Consider the following 22,490-nt stretch of genomic DNA (forward strand, 5'->3'; position numbering starts at 1 on the left):
TCTCTATTTGTAACAATTGGTTTCTTGACTTGAGCTCCCAACTACGTTGCTAAAATGCGTATGCTTAATGCATTGATGCGAATCCAATTACATTCAGAAATTTTCATGGATCAGCAATAATTCTAATCTAACATAGCCAATTTTATTCTATAGACTAATCATGTTATTAATTCAACCCAACGATTACAACTTTAATACAAGAGACGAAAAGGGAGATAGGATTAAAACCCAAAGAACAAGCCCCTATGCTGGATTATTGCCTTACAACAATAAAATTAGAGTATTAAGTAGGATCAAACACTCAAGCACAATTAAAAAAGAGGAGATAAAGCAATGCTTTTGAAACAAACCTCCCGTTTGGCCAATTGCGGCTGCTATACAGCTTTAACAACTTCATTCTTGAAGGCGAAGCTCTCGACAAAAGAGAGCCCCTAGATAGAGAATCCAAGTACATTAGTGATGGAGTGCAACAATTTATCGAAATCCATATGAGAACTCCATTTGAGTTGCTTGTGAAACTAAGAGAAAGAAAGCAACAAAGAACAAGATAGCGGAATGGAGGATAAGCATGCTAAATCTGTTGGTTGCATCGGCAAAACTAAAAATCTTATTCTTTAAAAGTCCAAATGAAGGCGGCAGAGTAGAGGTAGGGTGAAGGTGAGTTGGGCTTAGGCGTCTACAACTTGTTTCGATGGGCTGTGACCAAGGCTGGCGAAATCCACAACAACCAACAGTTGGTGTAAATGCAATGACGTAGAAATGTGGCAAGCGAGATCCTAACCTTCGACGCAAATGACAGCGGGGCGACAGGACAAGGGTGGCCGAGGCGAGATCTACTGCCCTCAGTGCTCTGCATAAACGATGGATATGTAGAGAATCAAGAAAAGGATGGCGGCAAGATGGATGTTGTCGTCACCAACAATAATAGAGAGGCAAGAGTAGACGGTGAGAGAGAAACTAAAGCAAAATACCAAAGGCGAAGAGAGAACCGTTGTAGGAAAGGAAGGGGGATATATACACATTCTCTCGTAATACATGTATATCTTTTATTTGATTAAATTTATTAATATAATATAATTGTTTAAAAAATAATGTGCAAGATAATATATTTTAAAAATAAATAATTACATCGATAATATCTTTTCATTTTTTTTGTTTTTTATTATATTTTGAGTATCTAATTAACCATTAGATATCAAACCGATTGGTAAATATTTACCCCACAAGCGCTCAATAATAATAATAATAATAATAAAACCCAATTAAGTCTGACAAATTTCCTATTTTTCCTTCGTTCCGCGAGAACGTTCTGGATTGTGTCATTAACGACTTCTCAGCAAGACAGAAATACGAGAAACAAAACCGCGATAATTCTCGCCCCCCCACCGTTTGTAAGTGCACAAATCGATCGTCGTCTTCCACATCTAAACCCTAATCCCCAACCTCCAACCCTAAACACCCGAAGCTCCAATCTCCCGCCATTAGAGGTCAAACAACACACACGAAGCCATGGAGGGCTCAGGCGAGCTCCAGTGCGTGGGGAAGTTGGAGATATCAAATCCGAAGCCCGTCGGATTCCTCTGCGGCACCCTTCCCGTCCCCACAGACTCCACCTTTCCTCTCTTCCAATCCGCTCTCGTGCCTCCTCCCAACACGTATTCACTCCCCTTTGCCAAGTTCGCTCCTTGATTCTCTATTCGATCTCTTTGAGTTGTAATTTCTTGTTTGGTCTCGTTGTTGTTGTAGAATTGGAGCTCCGAGGTATCAGATGCTGCCGGCGGAGACCGACCTTAACACGCTTCCGCTGCTTTCTGATTTCTCCGAGAAGGTCTTCCCTTCTGCTGCTAGGAGTAGCGAAGGTGGTAATGTTTTCCTTCTCTCCTTTTCTTTTGTTTGTTGTTGCTTTTAATTTATAAGGAAATCTATTGTAACTGGTTAAAACATCCATATCTTGCAGATTCGGAAAGAAAATAGAATTTCTTGTCTGGATTAATTAGTTTATCATCAGGTGGATGTGCAGGTGGTGAAGTCTTCGTCTATATAATTTTTTGGATTTGCAACATGAAGAACATCCCTTTACGTTCTGAACATAGTGATAGTGAGACCATTAGTTTGTATGTTTTAGTCTGATTTGATTTGGTATCATACTTACTTTACTATCACTGTACTGTGTTCATTAAGAAGTCCCATATGTATGCCATTGTGATTTATGAGTGGTAATTGTTTTGCAGGAAGTCTTTATTTAGGTTTTAGGTGATTCAAAATATAGATATAACAATTTAAATATATATATATATATATGATTTCAAGTATGACATAGTGGAAGTTTACATTTAAAGGTCTCTAAAGATATTGTTATGCAATATCCAAACAATGTTTCTTTACTATTTGCTTACCGATTACTCCGTCCTCAGGTTTTCATTATGAAAGTGGGCTTGTTAGCCAAAATTTGTCACGAAAATGTGAAGCACTCGCTGTGTCTGGCCTGACTGAATATGGGGATGAAATTGATGTAGTTGCTCCAACTGACATCTTAAAGCAAATCTTTAAAATACCTTACTCTAAGGCCCAATTATCTATCGCAGTTCATCGTATCGGAGATACCCTCATTCTGAATTCAGGGTATGCTGTTTAATGGTTGCAGTCTAGCTTCATGCTGAATATATTATATATCCTTATATCTTGAATCCTTTGTTTGAAGGATAGACCTGATCTTGAAGAAGGAGAGAAGATGTTTAGAAGACAGAATAACCAATCTAAATGTTCTGATCCTTCTATTTTGTTGAATTTTGCAATGCACTCCGTGAGAGCAGAGGCCTGTGACTGTCCGCCAAGTTATCAGCCATCAACAGAGAAGAAGACAAGTTCCACCATCTTACCCGGACATTTCATACATAGAGACGACCCTTTTGTGTCTTCAACAACTGCCAATGCTGGTCTAAAGACTTCACAAGGGAGTCCCGATAACTTCTCTTGGGGAACACAGCACAACAAGAGTAAAGGCAAAAGACCAGAGCCCACAAAAAAGACCTCACAGGTTGGTGAAAAGCATCGATGCCCTGTACAAGAATCTGAGAAGCACAGGAGTGTTGGTAGCAATGGCTTCTTGAGGGTTTTATTTTGGGAATTTCACAATTTCCGGATGCTCTTGGGTAGTGACTTGCTTTTATTCAGCAATGAGAAATATGTTGCAGTAAGCTTGCACCTCTGGGATGTTTCACGACAGGTAAGGCTGGGTTGCTTAATGTTTCACCTAATCTGTAGGCTCTATTTCATTAATTAGTTCATATGACAGGTGACTCCATTAACCTGGCTTGAAGCTTGGCTTGACAATATCATGGCAAGCGTCCCTGAGTTGGCTATCTGCTACCATCAGAATGGTGTTGTTCAAGGTTATGAGTTACTGAAAACAGATGACATTTTTCTGCTTAAGGGTGTATCAGAAGATGGCACACCTGCATTTCATCCACAAGTTGTCCAACAAAATGGCCTTTCAGTGTTGAGATTCCTTCAGGGTAACTGTAAACAAGACCCTGGCGCCTACTGGGTACGGAACCTGAACTTCTGGATGTCTCAAATTGGAATGGCTAATCAACTGATTTTCATCTCTCTCCCCCCTGTAGCATACCTACATATATGCATATACTAACTATTATTTTAATATTATGTATTCATTATTTGCGTGTGTGAAACTTTATCTTATTCGTTTTTGTGAAAAAATATATGAGATTCACAACTGAACTGATTATATACTGTGTCAGCTATATAAAGGTGCAGGAGAGGATGTTATACAACTGTTTGATCTATCTGTCATACCCAAGACCCATTCATCTGATGATCATGATACCAGATGTGCCACTTTGCCATCTTTGATGAACAAAGGGAGAAGGGACTCTTTGTTTTCGCTTGGAATTCTACTCTATCGTGTTGCTCATAGGCTATCCTTATCAAAGGTATTAAAATTAGTGTAATTCCAGCTTTCTGCCACATAGATTGGCCGATTATGAACTTTGCTGCCTTGATGCAGGTACTTGATAATGGAGCAAGGTGTGCGAAGTTTTTCAAGAAATGCTTGGAATTTCTCAGGGATCAGGATCACCTAGTATGTTGGCTTTCTTACTAGGCTATGTTAATTTGCAATCTTTTGCCTTATTTATAAATTCTTAAATTGTAACTGTAAAAATGTAATTTGTCATATGCTAGGTAGTCCGAGCATATGCTCATGAACAGTTTGCAAGACTCATCCTGAAATGCTATGAGCAACTGGAATTGACATCAGAGTCCTTTCTTCTAGAATCCGAAGTTTCTGTAACTGATTTAGATGATGAATCTTCAGAATTTACTCTCGAAATGCTTTCTTCACAGCCCCAAGAGGAAGGTGCATCTTATGCTGCTGAAGATGCAATTTCAACCAAAGATGGTGCTGCTATACTATATTCAGGGTCAGAGACATCTGGTACATCGAAGTTGGCAACTGATGCAATTTTAACCAAAGATATTCCTCTGCCTGCAGCTGTAGAAACAGAAATTTCTGCAGAAAGCTTGAATAGTTCCCTAACTAATGATGCATTGGTTATGTGCCCAATTGGAAATTCTCCTCATGTAGTTAGAACTCTCTCTGATCCAATCTCCTCTAAGTTGGCTGCAATACATCATATATCCCAAGCTATCAAATCTCTTAGATGGAAGCGCCAGCTGCAGAACATGCAAGGAGATTTTAGTGACAGTGAAAATAAGATGCACGAAAGATCTTCTGTCGATTTCTCTTTATGTGCATGTGGTGATGCTGACTGTATTGATGTTTGCGACATCAGGGAATGGCTGCCAAAATCCAAAATGGATCATAAAATGTGGAAGCTTGTTCTTTTGCTGGGTGAATCTTACTTGGCTCTTGGGGAGACTTATAAGGAAGATGGACAAATTCATCGGGCACTAAAGGTTGTCGAATTAGCATGTCTAGTATATGGATCAATGCCTCAACATCTTGAAGATGCTGAGTTTATTTCATCTATGCCTAATAGCTTATCGTATCTGAAATTCAATGGAGATGAAAAGACAAATTTGGTAGTAAATAGCACAAAGGGTTTGAGTCAAAAGTTCTTTCATGATGATCTTGCTTCAGACCAGTTCTCTCCTACTTATTTATTTTGGGCTAAAGCATGGATGCTTGTTGGGGATGTATACGTGGAATATCATAGATTGAAAGGTAATGAAGTTCCGGTAAAAAAAGGAACAATATCAGGTGGTGGGCTAAGAATGTCAAATGAAGTCGTGAAGGAGGTCAAACGTCTTACAAAAAAGCTGGGGCAGTACAAGCAAAATTGCAGCACTTGTTCCTTGATAAATTGTAGCTGTCAGAGTGATAGGCAAAACAGTGGTGACAGCGCAAGCAGTAGCACTGTAGACACCTCCTCCTATGGGAGAAAGAAAAACAGAAAATCATTGAGAAGAAACCCATTTTCACACTCAAAGGGAATACAAGAAAGTTCAAATGTTTCTGAAAATGAGCAGTTGCAGAGTGCTACTGATACTCATGATTTGATATCAAACACTTCTGAGCTTGAAGACAACTCTATAAACACTGCTGTAGTACATAGTGATCATGTCAAGGAAATCAATGCTAGAGGTGGTAGAGGAGTCAACTCTAGACTTTCCAATGAAGATGAATTGAAGGTGAGAAGTGGAGGTATTTTTGGGTTTCTTGAAGGTCCTCTATACGGAGATGTCGAGTACAACCTGTCTTCTGCTGCACATTGTTATGATGCAGCTAGGAAAGCATTGGCTGGATTTCCTATGCATTCAGAAGAGTTCTATACTATTTTGAAGAAGAAAGGCTGGGCGGCCAATGAACTAGGCCGTTACAGACTTGAGAATAGGGACTTAATCAGTGCTGAAACTGCATTTGCAGATGCTATAAAAGCATTTCAAGAAGTTTCTGACCATGCAAATATTATACTGATCAACTGTAACTTAGGCCACGGTAGAAGAGCTTTGGCTGAAGAAGTAGTATCTAAGATGGAGGAACTCAAAAGGTATGATCTCCTTCAAAATGCATATAGCCAAGCAATAAAATCTGCTAAGTCGGAATATTTTCAATCACTGAACTACTATAGTGCTGCAAAGAGAGAACTAAGTTCTTTTGGCAATCGGGTTGATAAACTATTGTACAGTGAGGTGTATACACAGTATGCTCACACATACCTGAGGCTCGGAATGCTTCTGGCAAGGGAAAACATTTTAGGTGAGAGCTACGAGTGTAGTTTTGATGAGTTGCCTAGTGATGGGAGATTGAAGACCAAAAGTAAAGATAACATTTCAGCAAGTGATGCTTTTAGGGAAGCTTTGTTTACATATGATTCTCTTGGTGACCTTCGCAAACAGGAGTCTGCTTTTGCTCATTTTCAACTTGCTTGCTACCATAGAGACTTGTGTTTGAATTTCTTGGATTTGGATAAGAATGAACTAAAGCATACTACAAGTGAGAACAAGTACCGTCAAAAGGCTAAGTGGTATGGTTCTCTAGCAGAGAAAAGTTTTCACAAGGCTATAGAATATTATGGTCCGAAGACGCATGCTACCATGTATCTTAGTATACTTCTGGAGCAGTCAGCCCTTTCTTTGAGCTTCTCAAACTCATTTCGCTCCTACATGGTATGCCATTCTAGGCTTGTTTATATGTTAGTATAATAATGGCTGTAATCATGTTGCACAACTAAAACAACCAAGCCTTTAATCCCAAATAATTGCTTTGACCTATGTGGATTCTTTTCCTTCACTCATTTCTTTTTAGTGGGAGGCCTGTGTAGACTTAAACTCTATCATGTCTCTCCTTTTCAAAAGCCACATAAATGTTGATGTCCCCTCCCTCAGAAGAACCATTTATTTGAAAGGAGTAATCCATATTGATGCACTATGTAGTAGCCTTTGGGAGTTTGGGTATGTCTAAACTCTAGGACATCTTAATGGATTGTCACATAACCTATCTTTTATAATTAACTTGTTTTTTTTTTATTTTTTAGCATTATCATTCATTGTTGTATCATTTCTAGTGATCTTTTTTATCTACCTCAACATCCTAATTGTGCATTTTCTTCTAGTTGCTCAACACTTAGATTTATTAAGCACTATTGGTCTTCTTTATCTAAACAAAAAAACCCTACTGGTCTTTTAGTTGTATAAAATTTTCCTTTCAGCTTTTTAGAAGGTATATGGTAACCACTTCTCCATTTAAGCCATTCTACTCTGAGAGTTTCATTTCAGCTTAAACTTCTGCTTGGGTTATGATCAGCTAAGCAAAATCTGCCCTTCTCGTGATGACTAAGACTAACAGAAATGTGGGAGAAGGGATTGGTTTGTAGAATTCTTGAGGATAGCAATTTGTTGATGATGAATCATGAGTAGGTGAATATTCCTGGATCATACATAGAGGAACAAGAATATATAAAACAAAGACCCACTACACCTATCAATCAAGAAATGACATTTGATTTCTGTCATGTCAGTTTGTTGCCGTGCTATGTCAAGCAGCATCAGCCATGTGAATTTATCTTTCTTAAATGCAAGAAATGTTGCTTTGGCACTTTGTGGTTGTCATCTCATGAAAGACCCAAATTCTTCTTCTTTTGTAGTTTCTGGAAGCTGCAGTACTCCACCTACTAGAAGGTCGCCATGTCGTTGAAGCTAATGAAGATTGCCCAAAAGATGATAAGGACCTCGAACTCACCACAAAATTTTGGAATCAACTACAAGTTATTTTGAAGAGTATGTTGGCAACTTCCCTTTCAGGGAATACCAAAAGAACTGGTTCCACTAGTCAGGCAATTACATGCAATGGTGCAGCTGGAAATGCTAGCAAGCTGAGGGAGATGTATCGCATGGCACTAAAATCAACCAGTTTGGTTCAACTGCATGCCATGCACAAGTTGTGGATCTCTTAATTTCTTGGGTTTGGATTCCTAATATATACAAGGGGCAAGTCTTACCTTGTCCTTCTATATATAATCCCTAGATGAATTTCACATATTAAAATTGAAATTTGCACTCTGATTTTGTAAATGTTTCTTTGTCTTACATTGACAAGTATTTTATGCAAATTTCTAACTGTTTACAAGATGTATGATCGACGTAACTTCAGGGTTTTTCTGTTCTCTTACAAGAAATGATGACTTACCGATTTTGTTCAAATTTAATCGATGCTGCTAGGATTCTGACTTTAATATCAATATCTGAGTTGGAACTTTTCATTTCAATTGATGGAGCCCGCTTTGGTTTCTAACAGCGCAACTCTTTGATATAGTTGAATGTTCTTTTCATTTCTCCTTATTTTTTTTCCAATTATGTTTGCTAGTGAAAACTGTTTAGGTATCAATAAAGTTTTAAAGGAAGCAAAATTATGTAACCTCTTGTTCACTTGTGGGATGCACGAGGAGCCACCACCAAATTGCTTCAACCTCGAAGGCTCGACCTCACTATATTAGAATAAATTTATATTTATCCCACAACCAAACGGGTTTGCATATGCTAAAAGAAAATGTACCAGGAGATATTTTAGGCCATCCTATCTTGATTGATCCAAGATCAAAATAACTGAACATTTTCACTACTTAAAAGATGGGCTGTACACTGTATATCAAATTACACACCTGCAATACAAGACTGGTCCTGTTGCTCTAGTATAAACTGGATCAGACCAACTGCTACAACCATGAATAATAACATGAAAGACTGAGGGAAAAAATTGCTTCCAAGAAAGACAGACAAGGCTTGTTTAACAAAACAAAGATCATAGGGAGCTACATTAAATGTAACTGAGGCCAGAAAAAAGGAGACTCGCTTAACATCACCAACCAACAAGTCCTTGTGTACATCTTCTGCAAAATTTTGAGATAACTTAGAGCCAATAAAAAACCAAGACAGATCATGGGACTGTAGGCGATGAACATGCATGGGGAAAGGGGGGTCGAGTCTCCATCGGGCCACATTTGTGAGTTCAGTAAGAATCAAGCTACCATCCATGAGCTCTCTAAATAAAGTAGTCTTGTCGCACAACAGCAATGAAGTCATTGGATAACAAGTCGTCGTCTTTGGATTTTTCTACCTCCCCATTCCCTTGGATATGCCAAAATATTCTAGGAGATAGTGGTGTATACAAATCTACAATACAAAATGAACATTTAGTCACTCATCATGCATAGTATCAGGCATTTCTACAAGTATGTTTTAATAAATCATAGTGAGGAATTAAACTCTAATTTTCTACTGAGCGATGGGGAGTTTGTCATTGCCTCCCCACAAGCTCAGTGTTCAATTGAACATTAATTCTCCTGAACAAGACTTAGTTCCAAAAGAAAAGTTCCTGCATAGAAGTTTTGCGGTCCTTTATTGTGCTGATATAACTAAACTCCAAAAATCAATCTAGTATAATATATCAGTAGCTTCTTGAAATCATCTGCATATGGGTCAAAGGAAAACAGTAGTGCATCCATACATATCCATCAGAAGCTTAATTGCACCCTTGATTCTAACAAAATGTTGGGTAGGGATAATGGCAGAATTGCTAAATATTTTAGAATTTCATTTGTGCAGTTAGTCAAAACACAAAGGATGATAGTATTTAAAGTTCAATAGTCTAAATATTTGAAATCCTCTATTGTTGGGAAGTGAAAAAAGTATGGAGGGATAGACATATATATGATAAAAAAGAGAGAAGGATGATGTACTACTAACTTGCCATGCCAAATACCCACACAAAATTCTCCAATTTATCCGTTATTAAAGAATATTTATAATAAAATATCATAATTTTATTTGAAGTATGACTAATAAGAAACTTGATAAGAAATAACATAATTTTCATGTATAATTTAATTTTAGCTATCTTGCTATTAGGAATGTAAACAAGCTGAGCTTGAGTGAGCCGACTCTTACTCAAGCTCGGCTTAAAATTAGTTTTGAGCTGTAATTGATGTTTAGGCTCAGCTCTGTTCAACTCGAGCCAAACCCAAGCTTGATTAGAGAAGAAGGCAGCGGCGACAGCGGCTTATCAAGCCGAGCCTGAGCAAGTCGGCTTCGGCTCAGACTTGGCTGGAAATTAAATTTCAAGCCCTATTTTCTATTTAGGCGCAGTTCAACTCATTACGAGCAGAGCTAAACCCAAGTCGAATATGAGCGGCTCATTTATTGACAGCCCTACCTGCTGTTGCGTGAGCTCAAAGTATAGCATCTTCCAATTCATATATTGTAACCAAAATATACATGTAAGGCCAAAATTTATCACAAAATGAAAAACCAACAACATGAAATGCTATTTGATTTATACATGTTTATCTATTAAAATTTGCAAGATCAGAAAGAGAATTTTTTGGACAAAAACTCAGAAAGAGAACGAATATTGGAATAAAACATTATCTCATACAGCATTAAGATAGCAATCATGTACCTGTAGAGGAAGGTGAGTCTGGTTCTCTTGTGGAATGCAGTACTGTAGTGCCAGAAAGCACTGTAATAAAACCACAAATCTCAGATGCAATACTGCTTGCACTCTGTCCAGACCAGTCCTAGACAATTGGAAAGTCAAAGTTAGTTTTCTATGGAACAAAGCCAAACCACCATGCATAAGCTTTTTGGATCAAATATACCTTGAACATGATGGCACTTGCAAGAATTGTTAGAGTTGTGAACATGGCATAGTAGATAGGAGAAACAACAGCAGTATTGAAAGTATCTAACGCCTGAAAATATTGGAAGGTAAATATGAAATCATATGCATTATTTGGATCTCAGAAATGATACGTGTAAAGGTGAGAAAATGTATTATCCTGGACAACTCCCACATTAAAATTCACATAATCACCTTGCTAGCTAATTAACATACTCATGACATAACCACATATTGCAGAAGAAATCTAACAGTAATGGCAATCCCAGATTGTCTCTGCATCATAAATTTGCATACAACAATATCATAAAAAGGTAGTTCATTAGGTTTTTCCATTTTCAAAATCAGATGTTTCTAGGAGAAATTTATATAAATTGAAGGTGCATTCTGAAGGTGATAGTATCACTGTCACATAGAACATACAGATGAATAGGTGAATTTGCAACTGATGGCTGTCGAGCAACTTCTACTGCTACTAACCATGTTTTCACAACTAGGTTAACCCCTTTCTCTATACTACCATGAATCAAGATCAAGCATAGAAATTGACTATGAGTATAACATCTGATAGGGAGACCACTAAGTTTAGAAGAAAAACACCTACTTTAAAAGTTAATTTTGCTACAGAGAATGCACTTAAAAAATGCTTGTAAAGATTTCAGCTCTGTGGTTAAAGGGATCAAATAATTATTTCCTATGCAAATTGATAGATATCTAGCTATGAAATAAGCAAATTCTAGAAAATGACAATTTCAGCAATTTTGATTGAGTTCAAACATTATATCGATTAGTGATTACATTAGAGAGAAAATTGCTATATTATAAAATATTTCATACAAGAAATTTGTAATGCACTGGAAACTAAAATATTGAATTTTAGATATATGTACAAAGGTCTCAATCATTACAGTCAACATAAAAGAAGACAAATTTGCAACATTTCAAAGGAATGTTCAGGTTCAAAATCATAGACAGAGCCAGATGGCAGTTTGAAAGTGAATGGTTTGCTTCTCGTGTGTACCTTGTTCAGATAATTTAATTGAATGACGATGCAGGAGACGGCAACCATAGCAAATATCCAGGTCTGGAAATAACCAGTCTGGTTTATTCCCTGCACAGTTAGTTTGATGGCAATGCCTATGGCCTTGATACTCATCACCTACAAAACAATAAGCATACATCAAAACATTTCACCAGAAATCACAAAAGACAAATATTTAAATATCATCATTAGGAACATCATTTACCGTCAAAGATCCAATTACAGAGCATATACCCAAGTAGACCATTATGTTTGTTTGTCCATACCGTGGAGAGCAATGCAGCATTAGAACTAGTGAAACAGCAACCGCTGATGCCATGTACAAAAGAAAGGCTATACAAAACGCATCATACAATGAAAGCATGCATAAGATGTTGTCAATCTCAACATCCAATGAAGGAAAGGAATAACCCAAGGCCACCACACATACCTGGTTGTGTTGCCAAATTCCATATCTGATCCACCGAGCTAGGTGTCTTCTCCTCAGGAGCATGAAGCACAATCACCGTCGAACCCACGATGCAAAGCACACAACCCAACACCCCCATTCTCTGGAGCTTCTCTTTCAGGATAAAATGGGCCAGGACAGCACTGTTCAACCAATTCCCCAAATCAAAATTAGCACAAAATGAACAAAAATTACATCTCGTCTTGTTCTTTCTTTCTTCCAATTCCTACCTGACTATGATGCTCAATGCACCCAGCGGCGTCACAAGAACTGCCGGGGCAAAGATGTAAGCCACAAAGTTCGCAATTTCCCCAATAATCACTGCAAAGTTCCAATTTTTACCATAATTCTTTATTGGATTCCCATTAAATCAACCTAAAACAAATAAAAAGGGGAGCAAAAAAGACAAAAGAAAAGAAAAAACACTTACTGGTCACCATCCCGACCCACCAGAGCGGTTCCAGGAGATACCCATACCCTCCTACACCTACCAAATCACCAAGGCAGCCAAAAGGAACGACCTTTCCATGTTAGCACGCAAGATTAATACTTTGGGAAGCTAAAATTAGGGCTAGGGTTTACCGGCCCGTTGCCCGGCGGCGCCGGCGCGCTTGAGGCCCTTCTTCTTCACGATGAAGCTTGCACCGATGAAGGCACTGGAAACGACGGCTAGGAGGACGCCCTTCAGGTTGTCGCCGAAGAGTGCCGACGACGACTCGCCGCCGTTGATCGGAACGGTGTCCATCGATCGGACGGCGGGCGGCAGTTCATCTATGCTCCGACCTCCACGTGGAGCGCATCGGACCACCGCAAGAGGCGGCTCGAGAAGAGAGACGCGAGAGAGAGAGAGAGAGAGGGAGAGATAGGTTCGAATTGGAATTATTAAAATAAAAGGGCGTTTGACTGGAAATTGGATCCGAGATCGAGGATGAGAGAGAGAGCCGACGAGGGTTAGCTAGAGAGCGGACGAGAGTTAGCTAGGCGGAGAAAAGTAGTTGGAGTATAAATATAAGTATCTATAGAATATGAGGGTCGTAAAATTATTAGAATTAATTTGTTGGGGTTAGACCACGAGGCTGTTGACCATATTTAAATAATAGTAGTTGGAATATAAATATAAGATCAGATCTGAGATTTATTTTCCGGAGCATTTGTCACTCGCCTTGCGGTCGGCTATCCTAAATACATACAACCTATCAGGGAGAACCCTTAATCATCTGGGATCCAAGGTCTCTCTTTGTAGGTCGGGTATTAAAAATCTCACGTAAATTTCTCTAAAAGAAAAGCAAGTCTAACAAAAATCTTCACCTGATTGGTTGGGACATTATTATCCAACCCAAAATTAATGGTGGGCTTGGCATTAGAGACCTACGTTCAAAGATGTTTTTCTCGGCAAAAGTATCCATAAACTCCTAAATGAAGAGGGTGATTTGTGGACCTAGGTTATGAGGGCTCGCTATTTGCATTCCCTATTCTTAGCTAAAAACTAGCCTAAACATTATTCCTAGGCTTAAAGGCTTGTTTTTAATGCCTTACGTGAAATAAGGGGTGGGCTACTCAAAGTGATTTGCAGTGATAGGGGTTTGAATGTACGACATGATTCTTGGATCTCACCCATCCTCTTGGACCACTGGCTTATCCATGTGAACATGAATTACGTATCATCTCTATCTAATGTCTCTAACCTAATCATCAATGGTAGGTGGAATGAATACCTTATTTACTTGGCTTTTAGGGCAGACTTAATGCATAAGATTATTAACATGTGTATCTCTCTTAATCGTGGAGCTAATCGCTAGATTTGGCAGTCCTATCTATTCAGACGTCCTCCAAAACTGCCTACTACTATCTTCGAAATTCGCTCGGCAAGGAGCATTGTTGGGACGGGTGAAAAAGTCTCTAGGCTCTTAGCATTCCTACAAAAATTAAAACCTTCTTATGAAAGTTTTGCTCGGAGAAACTACCTCTCAAATGTTCTCATCATTCGTACGGACTTATCGTAAATTCTTGCTATTTGGTTTGCTCACTATACGATGACATATTGCTCATGTATTCTTTCACAATCGGATGGCTGTAACCCTATAGGAGTTCATTATAAACAATGTTCCTTTATGATAAATTTAACGTAATCTCCTTTAGTTCTTCAAAAAAAAAAAAAAAAAAAATATTGCATTTACTTTGGTTATTTGCATATTATATTTATAGTCGTTACTTAGTAGTTATTTTAGAGGGGGTAAGATGTGAAAAACGAACCACCGGATTGAATCATTGAAAGGGCTGTCGCCCTGATGAGTAATAGCAAGTGGGGAACAAAATAAGTACCAAATAGCTCTACCCCAATTCTCACAAAGGCAAAGGATAGTGATTGGGTATAACCCCCAAATATTACCTTTATAATAATTATTATTTTCTTTCTATAATACTTTAACCTTTATCACGAAGAACATCTTAGACTCTATAAAATAATACACGATTAGCTATCGACGGTCATTATCTCTAGTAATTATGACTGTCTTTATACTTTAGAAAGACTTTATAAGAGATACAGGGTTACCTATCCACGGTCATTATCTCTAATTATTATGGTCCAGTTGCCCACCCCATTCAAGTTCTGGGAGTCTGAATCATTTAACAACTGCTTTGGTATGTACATTCCAAAGTAGTGGACTTAACCAATACACTTGGGCAGATATGCAAGAGTTTTAAGATTGGGGTGGGGTATTACAATTCTTCTAGCCTCTTTATTAATGAGTTAGTTGTGGCAAATTGAATGCATAATTAAATGAGTTTGATGTGATTTGTTCCTAGGTTTTCTTTATTCTTTTCTTTTATTCCTACGAGTATGCATGGCTTTTGGCTTTATCTCTTCTTTAGAACTGAGTGTCAGTTTACCACGTGAGCACACCGAGAAGTTTAATTGGTTCGGTCACCAATTGCAGGACGTCACGTACGTGGTTGTCTCTTACCTTGGATCAGGTTTGCAGAGAATCCACTTTCGTGATCCACAACGACAGCATCCAACCTAACTGGCCGAGGTAAGTAGTTGGGGAATGGGGATTATATTCTTTTCTTTTTAAATTAAAAGTTGGGCATTATGTATTTTATTTTCTTGGGTACATTATGCAATCAAGGGTTGTACAATTCATCATATTTATTTAGTATTTTGGGATGAGTAGAATATTATTTTAATTGGCAGAAGTAATAGCATATACTTTCTGCACATATTTCATAAAACAAAGGGCTTAATTTGCAAATATAAAAAATATATTTCCCTAAATGATAACGGGGCTAACAAGCCTAACACAGATCAAGCCAGACTATCAATCTCTGCATATTTGCTCGTCAATAACCTTTTCTGCATAAATACTCCAGGTAACACTAACTTAAGATACTGTCAAACATATGTGGATAAATGTGTATATCCTTTCCTTGTCGATTTCAGACATTATGAATCCTTGAGAAAATAAAATATAAAAAAATCTCATACACGGATACACCTCAACAACTGGAAAAATAAAAATAAAATAAAATAAGGTCAAGCTTGTCGTGATGATGAATGTCTTAAATGGTATATATTTATAAACAAATAATATAAAATCAACAACTACAAGAAATATTTATCAGATTTTCTCTCCAAACTATAGTAACAATAGCATATTTAATACCTTTCTTTTATTATATAAGATGTCATCAACACACAGCACATAGACCGCTATTTGGCAATCTGAGACACAATTTTATAGAACCTATAAATCAGACGGGTATCCCAAAATGCATGCTAAGTTTGCTAACGCAGCAGTTTCAAACACATTGCACCAAACGGCTCCAAATCATTTCTATGGATACAAAGCAAAAAAAAAAAAGGAAGGAATCGGTCTCTCTGGAAGTGTTTGATCATTGATGTGCCCGATCCCTCGCATTTTCTGGAAAGCAACTTTCACTTGTCTTGTGCTTTTGGTCAGTATGTATTAGTCGAGGAAAGACTATCTTTTCAGCACTGTTGAGCATCTAAAATCACATGCTTTATATACATCTTATTCCTAGCGGTTGACAAACCAAACGCAGATTAGCTTCATCTTCCTCGATGGAAGATGAACTAACATGGTACTGAACAGCCATAGAGTAGGATCCTTGGGCACTCTTATACTCCGTATCTTGACAGTCTCTGCATAGCAGTTGGTTCTAGTGTGGACATGCACTGTTCCCATGCTCCATTTCCAAGTATCTGCAGCAACAAAATTCGTTATATTAGCACTAGTATGAACCATAGCCATCAGGAAAGGACTGATAAAAAAACAAAGGAAACTTTACCTGTTTATAGCCGATCAAAATTTGGCAAATTTCATTGTGTAAATCCTCACTTCTTATGTCCTGATAGATGATTAAAATCAGCTAAAAATTACATTAAATGGTAGATCTGAGATTTTCTACATAGAGTTTGTATTCTCACATGCCAACTTGCAATAGCTTTGCAGATGTAAGGTAATGAGTTCACAGCAGTGGATGGATTTGCCTTCACCTAACAAGACAAAAGCAAACTTCAGCATACTTATGTGCAACAAAAGCCTTTAATGTACCATGAAGAAATAAGTGAACACACCATTGAACAAAGGCCACGGAAGGCATCCTCTTTCTCAGAATTGTCTCTTATCCTGCATGGAAAACCTACTTAAGACTTCCATAAAAACCAAAATGTGTGATGGCTGAGAAACAGTTAAATTTCAGATGTATCAGCTTTCATTACCTCTTATCTCATCCATGTGTACAAGTTAAAAAAAGAATCACATAGAAAAATTGAAAGAACACAACCAATATTTGTGTCTCTGTCAGAAGATTAGGTTAGAAGAGACATAGTTCTCTGAATAATGGAGGATCCAAGGGGACCAAGTCATCAATGTGGGGTGGGTCAGATGAACCCCTTGGACCCTTCAGTTACTTCATTGGATCCCAGATCCTCCACAGCATTAGAACAACAAATGAATGTCTAGATGGTATAGTCGTTTCTCGTTGTGGTATTGTAAAGTTCCACTTTCACATATAAATATATAGCTAACCTCCAAACACTAAATAGAAGTAGATAGTCATTCTGGTACTAAAGATGAGTATGTAAATTAAATCTATTTCCAATCATGCACTCGCAGCAATGCATTATAATGCTTCTCTGTCACTATGAGTGGGTCAAAATAAAAATCAGTAAGGATGGTGCCTCATGCAAAGAACGATCGTTAGAGATAAGAAAGCTAAGATGACATGAAGGATTCTGCAATAGCATGCAGTAAAAATGTGGGTTCAACTGGCATATAATGATTGGGAATTGATTCACCTTTGATAGAAAGATTTGAGTTTAAAAGTCATCCAGAAAAAAATAGCATAATGATTGTTCAATAACCAGCTGACCCAAAAGTTTAAGTTGTTAGAAAATGGTCATTTTTATATTCAAACACCCCCTCTTCCAAGCTAGAGACATTTTTGATAAACCCAAGAAATAGGCTCAATTTAAATGGAGGGATGTTTATATTGTAAATAACAAATAAGCTTAGCAAGAATTAAACTCAGAACCTATACCATGTGACTTAAACCAACTATTCAAAGATGGTTTTTATAATTTATAGTGATGTGATACGGGTCTGATCGAAACAATTCACCGAGACATTAGGCTCGATACAAGCATCCATGGCAAAGATAGTATTCACTATTTGTGAACTCCGTGACGAATGGACATGACGGACACAAGCAAAGAGGCGCGCAGCAGAACCATGGCAAACAGCGAACGCTGTGTCCCTCGAACTGATAAGCACTGAACCAGTCAAAAAGATGGACACCCTAGGTTTTGGGGCAGACCCATCCCTTAGGCATGCACATAAATAGCTAACTCCACTAGGGTTAGGCATATGAGATGGAGTTCGACGCATTGAAACTCTACCCTATCCAACGACTAGGGCTTGGTCTAAGCCGACGACGCCTAAGGCTTGGCCCGTACCACTTGCACCTCGGGCTTAGACCGAGCCACCCATAACCAAGGCTTGTCTCGAAACTGAACGGAGTAGACCCTGGCATGAACCGCCTACACTAAGACCAGGGCTTCAGTAACCCATGGCCAGAGATTGGCCCGAGCCACCTACGACTAGGGCAAGCAACGGTTCAAAATAATGAGTCGTGGGCCGACGCCATAGTGGGTCTCCCTCCATGTGACGGGAGGGACCCACACGAGGAATGTGGACATGCAATCCATAAAGACAAGTCGTTTGGGGAGACTCAAGTACGGACCATACGACTCAAGTTCCCTAAGATAGCGGGAGGCGATATGTCATGCTCCAATCCGGAAACATGATGGCCACAGAGAACTAGTTTACTATTGACTAAACCAGAATCACATCATGAAAAATGTACACCATCCTATTTGCAACCTACAAATTTACATGATTACATACATCAATGCCTATCTATCAAATATCTCATAAAATAAACTTCCATTTAACAAAAAAGCAACCAAGGCTACACTGAAAGTTAAAACATGTTACTAGTCATTGAAAAGGAAAAAAGGAATGTAACATCTCACATGCATAAAGCAATACACCATGGTTCCATGAAATGTTTCATGTGTGGTGCTACAAATTCTGGACAGACCCAGCCAAGCCTCCCGAGAGTAATAGCACTGCTTACTAGAAGTGATTTGTTGAGACCCTATAATCATCACAGAAGATCAGCTAAAAAGACTTGGCAAATAAATTCGTAAAAAAGCTCAAAAGACTGGCAAACAAAATCATAAAAATCAAATCACCCCCGCATTTTGAAGAAGGGGAACCAAAGAAGAAACGACTGTCAATGCTACAGGAGAGACTTCTTGATTAACCTGAAATAGAATCACAGAAATAGAAGTGAAATTTCTAGTATCATTGCTTACAAAACAATCTCAAATGTCAACATCCATTGATGCATCTTTAAATGGAATTTAACACATTAAATTCTGATGACAAAGTATAATTATGGAATGATGCACGGGTTGCCAAAACAACTGCCTTGAATCTCATTATCACTTCATTATGAAATTGTCTACTGATGAGCACTGAAGTAGATCATAAACTCTTTTTACTTTGCCCTTTTAAGAGTATCACATCTTAGTACTGTTGAGTTGAATGTCATAGAGTTCCTACTAGAGTGCTTTTCTTCATAAAAACACCTCTATACATGATAATATATAAACACATAGTTTCCTCCAAAATATTGCCTCCAGTTTGGGAATGCATTAATATTTACCTAAATCAGTAGGTCTTTGGTTGGATCTACAGGAAGGAAGAGGATTACATACTCAAATTTATTAAACTGGAATAGCAACAAGTCAGAGCATAAAGTATTACACAAATAATGGGATAAAAATGAAGAGTCCTTGATTAACAAACTAAATAATGATGTCCTTCTTTGTTAAAAGATAAAATATAAGACATTACTACATAGAAAAGTAATGCAATCAATTTTAAAAAGCTATTCATGCCATTAACACAGAAAATCCCTGTGTCAGATTTCATGCTTGACACAAGCTTCAACATTGCTAAAAAGAAGCTCATAGCTCCCTACAAATGCCAGAGTTACCACCTTCATTAAAGCACTGGTCATACATGAGAGTAAGTTGAAAGGCTATGCCACACAAACAAAATAATTGTAAAATTCAGTACTTTTGCAGAGGAACTGATTCAATGATTCAACCATAAAGAAAAATCAAGAAATTAAGAAGAAAGCAAATTTTGAATGACAGTCTTGTTATGCTAGATAATGGAGTTACCATAAATCACAATGACATCTAATTTTTAAAAAAAATCAATATTCCTATAATATATTAGTCCTATGATGGCCAACTACAATTTCACTTTTACTGGACATATTTAGTACTTGGCACCAAATGCACTAACCTTAATCACTAATTCTCCAATTGCCCAACAAGAATAGGTTGCCACTGATACAACCTCCTTGACTGCAAGAGGATTCTGCAATAGCGAAATTCTATGAGGATTGCCTGCCAGATATCAAGATTTGGAATGTCTAGTAGTACATCACCAATTGTTTGGCTGCAGCATTGAGGAACTCGAGCAGGCGAGGATGAAGATGAACAGAGCAAACCTGTTTTTCAAGGAAAGATGTGCTCCATTCAAGCATTTACAGTTGGTAGGAAAGCAAGTTGGCAGAGCCAAAACTGTTGACCATCAATGTGTTTAACTCACTCTTGCAAGGTACCCGAGAAGTACAAAGGCACTTTGGCGAATATCAGCGGCATCATCTGTGCAGCATTGCAGAAGTAGGTCCCTCAAGTTGCTTTGTGCAACCTATAAAAGATGCAAGAAATGCCAGATTACGTTATCTACCACACTAGGAGCACTAAGGGTACATAGCTATAATAGAATATCTTTGATTAAAAGTAAATCGAGTTTTTAGTCAACTTCCTACAGATTGGTCTCACGCCTACAAAAGAATACTACTATAAAAATCTACTACTTTTGTTGATTCACCGATTACTCTAAAAGCTTAAAATGATAGAGAATAATTATTAAACTATATTATACTCTAACATTTCCCCTCAAAATATTTTGAGAGGCCAAGAAGTGGGCTTAACTTAAATAGGCGAAGGTTTTTTTGTTTCAAACAACATATAGTCTAGCAAATTGAAACTTAGGACCTCTGCTTGTATAACATGTTAACTCACCAATTAATTTAAAAGTTTAAGCTAATAAAAAACGGTGGTTTTGTTTTTTTTACTATGTTAGACTCTCAACATCTTTATTTAAGAAAATCTTCTGTCATTATGGTTATAATGTCAAAAACTATAGAACTACTTTTAATGATGTCATAGATGATAAGAAGAATATAATGAATTCTAACGCAACCACTTTGTAACTTCATATATAAGAAGGAAATAACAAGTCCTCTTCAAGGCATAATATTGTGAATGCTCATTGAATAACAATTCAATAACAGTTTTCGCGTCTTGTCATTATTGATATATTGAGTATCTTATTCGTTGATGCAAAAAATTATGTAGCCATTGTCAACAACCACAGTAGTAGTATTGCTAGGCCAAGAGAGGATAACTATAAAAACTAAAAATAAAAATAATAATAATAATAATAATAAATATGTTTTGGAGCACATGTGCACTACACATGCACACCCTTCACCCTCTCCCTCACCAACATGGGACGAGGCAGCCGCGAGTATTTTGGTCGAATCCAAATCTGATTTAGATTTGGATTTTTCTCTATAAATTAAACCCTAAATTCTCTCTCTTTTTTTTTACCCTAGCTTCCTTTCTTTTTCTTTCTTAGCCGTCGAAGTCACAACATGGGATCGTACCGTCGAAGCATCACCGGAGTAATAGGAGACCACCATGTGACTCATCGGTAAGCCATCTCCTACCCCTCAATTTTAATTAAAGTTTAATATGTTAAAATAGAAATACCTAATTTAGAGGATCGCAGCTTCGTCGGCTAATCATGTTGACTAGCGGCTTCAGGTTGCCACTGCTCGTGCTCAGGAGCTTCATGTCGTTGGCCTCGTGCCATGGCTACCTTCAAGGAGAACTCTTATGGCTCGGATTGCCACCAGCCAAAGAATAAGGTTGTTGGTCGTTGCTAGTGCTTCTCCTCCACCTCGTGTAGTCGGCGTGGTCATAAGGACGGCGGATTGCCGGCGATAGTGATCGCTGACTATTTTTTTTCTCTCCCTTCCTTTTCCTCCTTTCTTCTTTCTCCTTCATCAATCTCATTGGGGAAGAAAAGGTTGGGCTCTAGTTCAACCTGAGCCAATTCTTTTCTTCTCTCAGGTTTAAGTTTGGGTTTCATACCCGACCAGATCCTTTCATAGTAAGTTATGGGCTGTGGGATAACCTGCAGCCCAGTCCTTCGTTGATTTTAAGTTGTGCCTTGGCCCAACCCGATTAGTATGAGAAGAGAAAGTGAGCTACAGGCTAGCTACAGCCCACCCCAATCCAATAGGTTTAAATCAGCCCATTTTAGCTATTTATTTAGTTTTAGAATTCATAAATTTTATTAGGGATAAATTAAATTTTATGCTATTTTTTTATTATTTAAAGGTGATGATTTTTAACATGTGGACTAGATATTAGAGATTTGAATTGTCTTACTTAGACTCAAGTGAGTGAGTTTACTCACATATTTATTCATATTGTATTTCGTATATTTTATCAAACCACGTATTTCTTAGTGTACAAATTTATTTATTATATTTTCTGTGTGCAATTTAATTATTATAATTTTGTGCAAAAAATATATAATTTAGTGCATCGCTATACTTCATGCAAATTGCAAATTTTAATGGGAAAAAATATAATTAGT

At 37.7% G+C, this 22,490-nt stretch overlaps 3 protein-coding genes across 8 annotated transcripts in view; 1 reads left to right on the top strand and 2 right to left on the bottom strand.

The window, feature by feature from the left end:
- Nucleotides 1-1,324: 1,324 nt before the first annotated feature.
- LOC140768013 (uncharacterized) lies at nucleotides 1,325-8,226 on the top strand. 3 transcript variants are annotated; one of them, XM_073108082.1, is made up of 9 exons: nucleotides 1,325-1,655; nucleotides 1,747-1,862; nucleotides 2,415-2,622; nucleotides 2,707-3,226; nucleotides 3,296-3,547; nucleotides 3,762-3,953; nucleotides 4,028-4,102; nucleotides 4,204-6,651; nucleotides 7,629-8,226. In XM_073108082.1, the coding sequence occupies exons 1-9, from the start codon at nucleotides 1,510-1,512 to the stop codon at nucleotides 7,935-7,937; spliced, it is 4,266 nt and encodes a 1,421-aa protein (XP_072964183.1). In that variant the 5' UTR covers nucleotides 1,325-1,509; the 3' UTR covers nucleotides 7,938-8,226. The 3 variants fall into 3 exon arrangements, with proteins under 3 accessions (XP_072964183.1, XP_072964184.1, XP_072964185.1); XM_073108083.1 differs by having other exon boundaries at nucleotides 1,747-1,859; nucleotides 7,629-8,225; XM_073108084.1 differs by lacking the exons at nucleotides 1,325-1,655; nucleotides 1,747-1,862 and having other exon boundaries at nucleotides 2,484-2,622; nucleotides 2,702-3,226; nucleotides 7,629-8,221.
- A 340-nt stretch (nucleotides 8,227-8,566) lies between these two features.
- On the bottom strand, nucleotides 8,567-13,126 carry LOC140768015 (probable magnesium transporter NIPA6). Of its 2 annotated transcripts, none has more exons than XM_073108086.1 (9): nucleotides 12,730-13,126; nucleotides 12,578-12,634; nucleotides 12,378-12,468; nucleotides 12,130-12,290; nucleotides 11,905-12,008; nucleotides 11,679-11,816; nucleotides 10,638-10,730; nucleotides 10,439-10,556; nucleotides 8,567-9,153 (listed from the first exon to the last, which is right to left on the bottom strand). In XM_073108086.1, exons 1-9 carry the CDS (start codon nucleotides 12,890-12,892, stop codon nucleotides 9,023-9,025), a joined length of 1,056 nt encoding a protein of 351 aa, XP_072964187.1. In that variant the 5' UTR covers nucleotides 12,893-13,126; the 3' UTR covers nucleotides 8,567-9,022. The 2 variants fall into 2 exon arrangements, with proteins under 2 accessions (XP_072964187.1, XP_072964186.1); XM_073108085.1 differs by having other exon boundaries at nucleotides 11,905-12,032; nucleotides 12,730-13,124.
- A 2,671-nt stretch (nucleotides 13,127-15,797) lies between these two features.
- The window catches only part of LOC140768366 (transportin-1-like), a 35,178-nt gene continuing 28,485 nt past the window's right edge, over nucleotides 15,798-22,490 (bottom strand). For all 3 annotated transcript variants that reach the window (XM_073108622.1, XM_073108621.1, XM_073108620.1), the window contains 9 exons: nucleotides 20,364-20,465; nucleotides 20,200-20,262; nucleotides 20,055-20,129; nucleotides 18,929-19,000; nucleotides 18,707-18,831; nucleotides 16,748-16,799; nucleotides 16,598-16,666; nucleotides 16,459-16,518; nucleotides 15,798-16,372 (listed from right to left, as the gene is read on the bottom strand). In XM_073108622.1, coding sequence (XP_072964723.1) covers nucleotides 16,289-16,372; nucleotides 16,459-16,518; nucleotides 16,598-16,666; nucleotides 16,748-16,799; nucleotides 18,707-18,831; nucleotides 18,929-19,000; nucleotides 20,055-20,129; nucleotides 20,200-20,262; nucleotides 20,364-20,465 — 702 coding nt within the window. In that variant the 3' untranslated portion in view covers nucleotides 15,798-16,288. The remainder of the gene's footprint in view (nucleotides 16,373-16,458; nucleotides 16,519-16,597; nucleotides 16,667-16,747; nucleotides 16,800-18,706; nucleotides 18,832-18,928; nucleotides 19,001-20,054; nucleotides 20,130-20,199; nucleotides 20,263-20,363; nucleotides 20,466-22,490) is intronic.

Source organism: Typha angustifolia, chromosome 10, assembly GCF_048772165.1.
Source record: "Typha angustifolia cultivar Huaian chromosome 10, ASM4877216v1, whole genome shotgun sequence".
Lineage (NCBI taxonomy): Eukaryota > Viridiplantae > Streptophyta > Magnoliopsida > Poales > Typhaceae > Typha > Typha angustifolia.

Excerpts from the sequence above, each read along its gene's own strand:
- LOC140768015 (XM_073108085.1), bottom strand. The coding sequence starts at position 12,892 with ATGGACACCGTTCCGATCAACGGCGGCGAGTCGTCGTCGGCACTCTTC. Across the intron at positions 12,635-12,729 it reads CGCCGCCGGGCAACGGGCCG|GTGTAGGAGGGTATGGGTAT; the intron begins GTAAACCCTAGC and ends GTGATTTGGTAG. Across the intron at positions 12,469-12,577 it reads GTGGGTCGGGATGGTGACCA|TGATTATTGGGGAAATTGCG; the intron begins GTAAGTGTTTTT and ends GGAACTTTGCAG.
- LOC140768013 (XM_073108082.1), top strand. The coding sequence starts at position 1,510 with ATGGAGGGCTCAGGCGAGCTCCAGTGCGTGGGGAAGTTGGAGATATCA. Across the intron at positions 1,656-1,746 it reads CTCGTGCCTCCTCCCAACAC|AATTGGAGCTCCGAGGTATC; the intron begins GTATTCACTCCC and ends TTGTTGTTGTAG. Across the intron at positions 3,227-3,295 it reads TCTGGGATGTTTCACGACAG|GTGACTCCATTAACCTGGCT; the intron begins GTAAGGCTGGGT and ends TTCATATGACAG.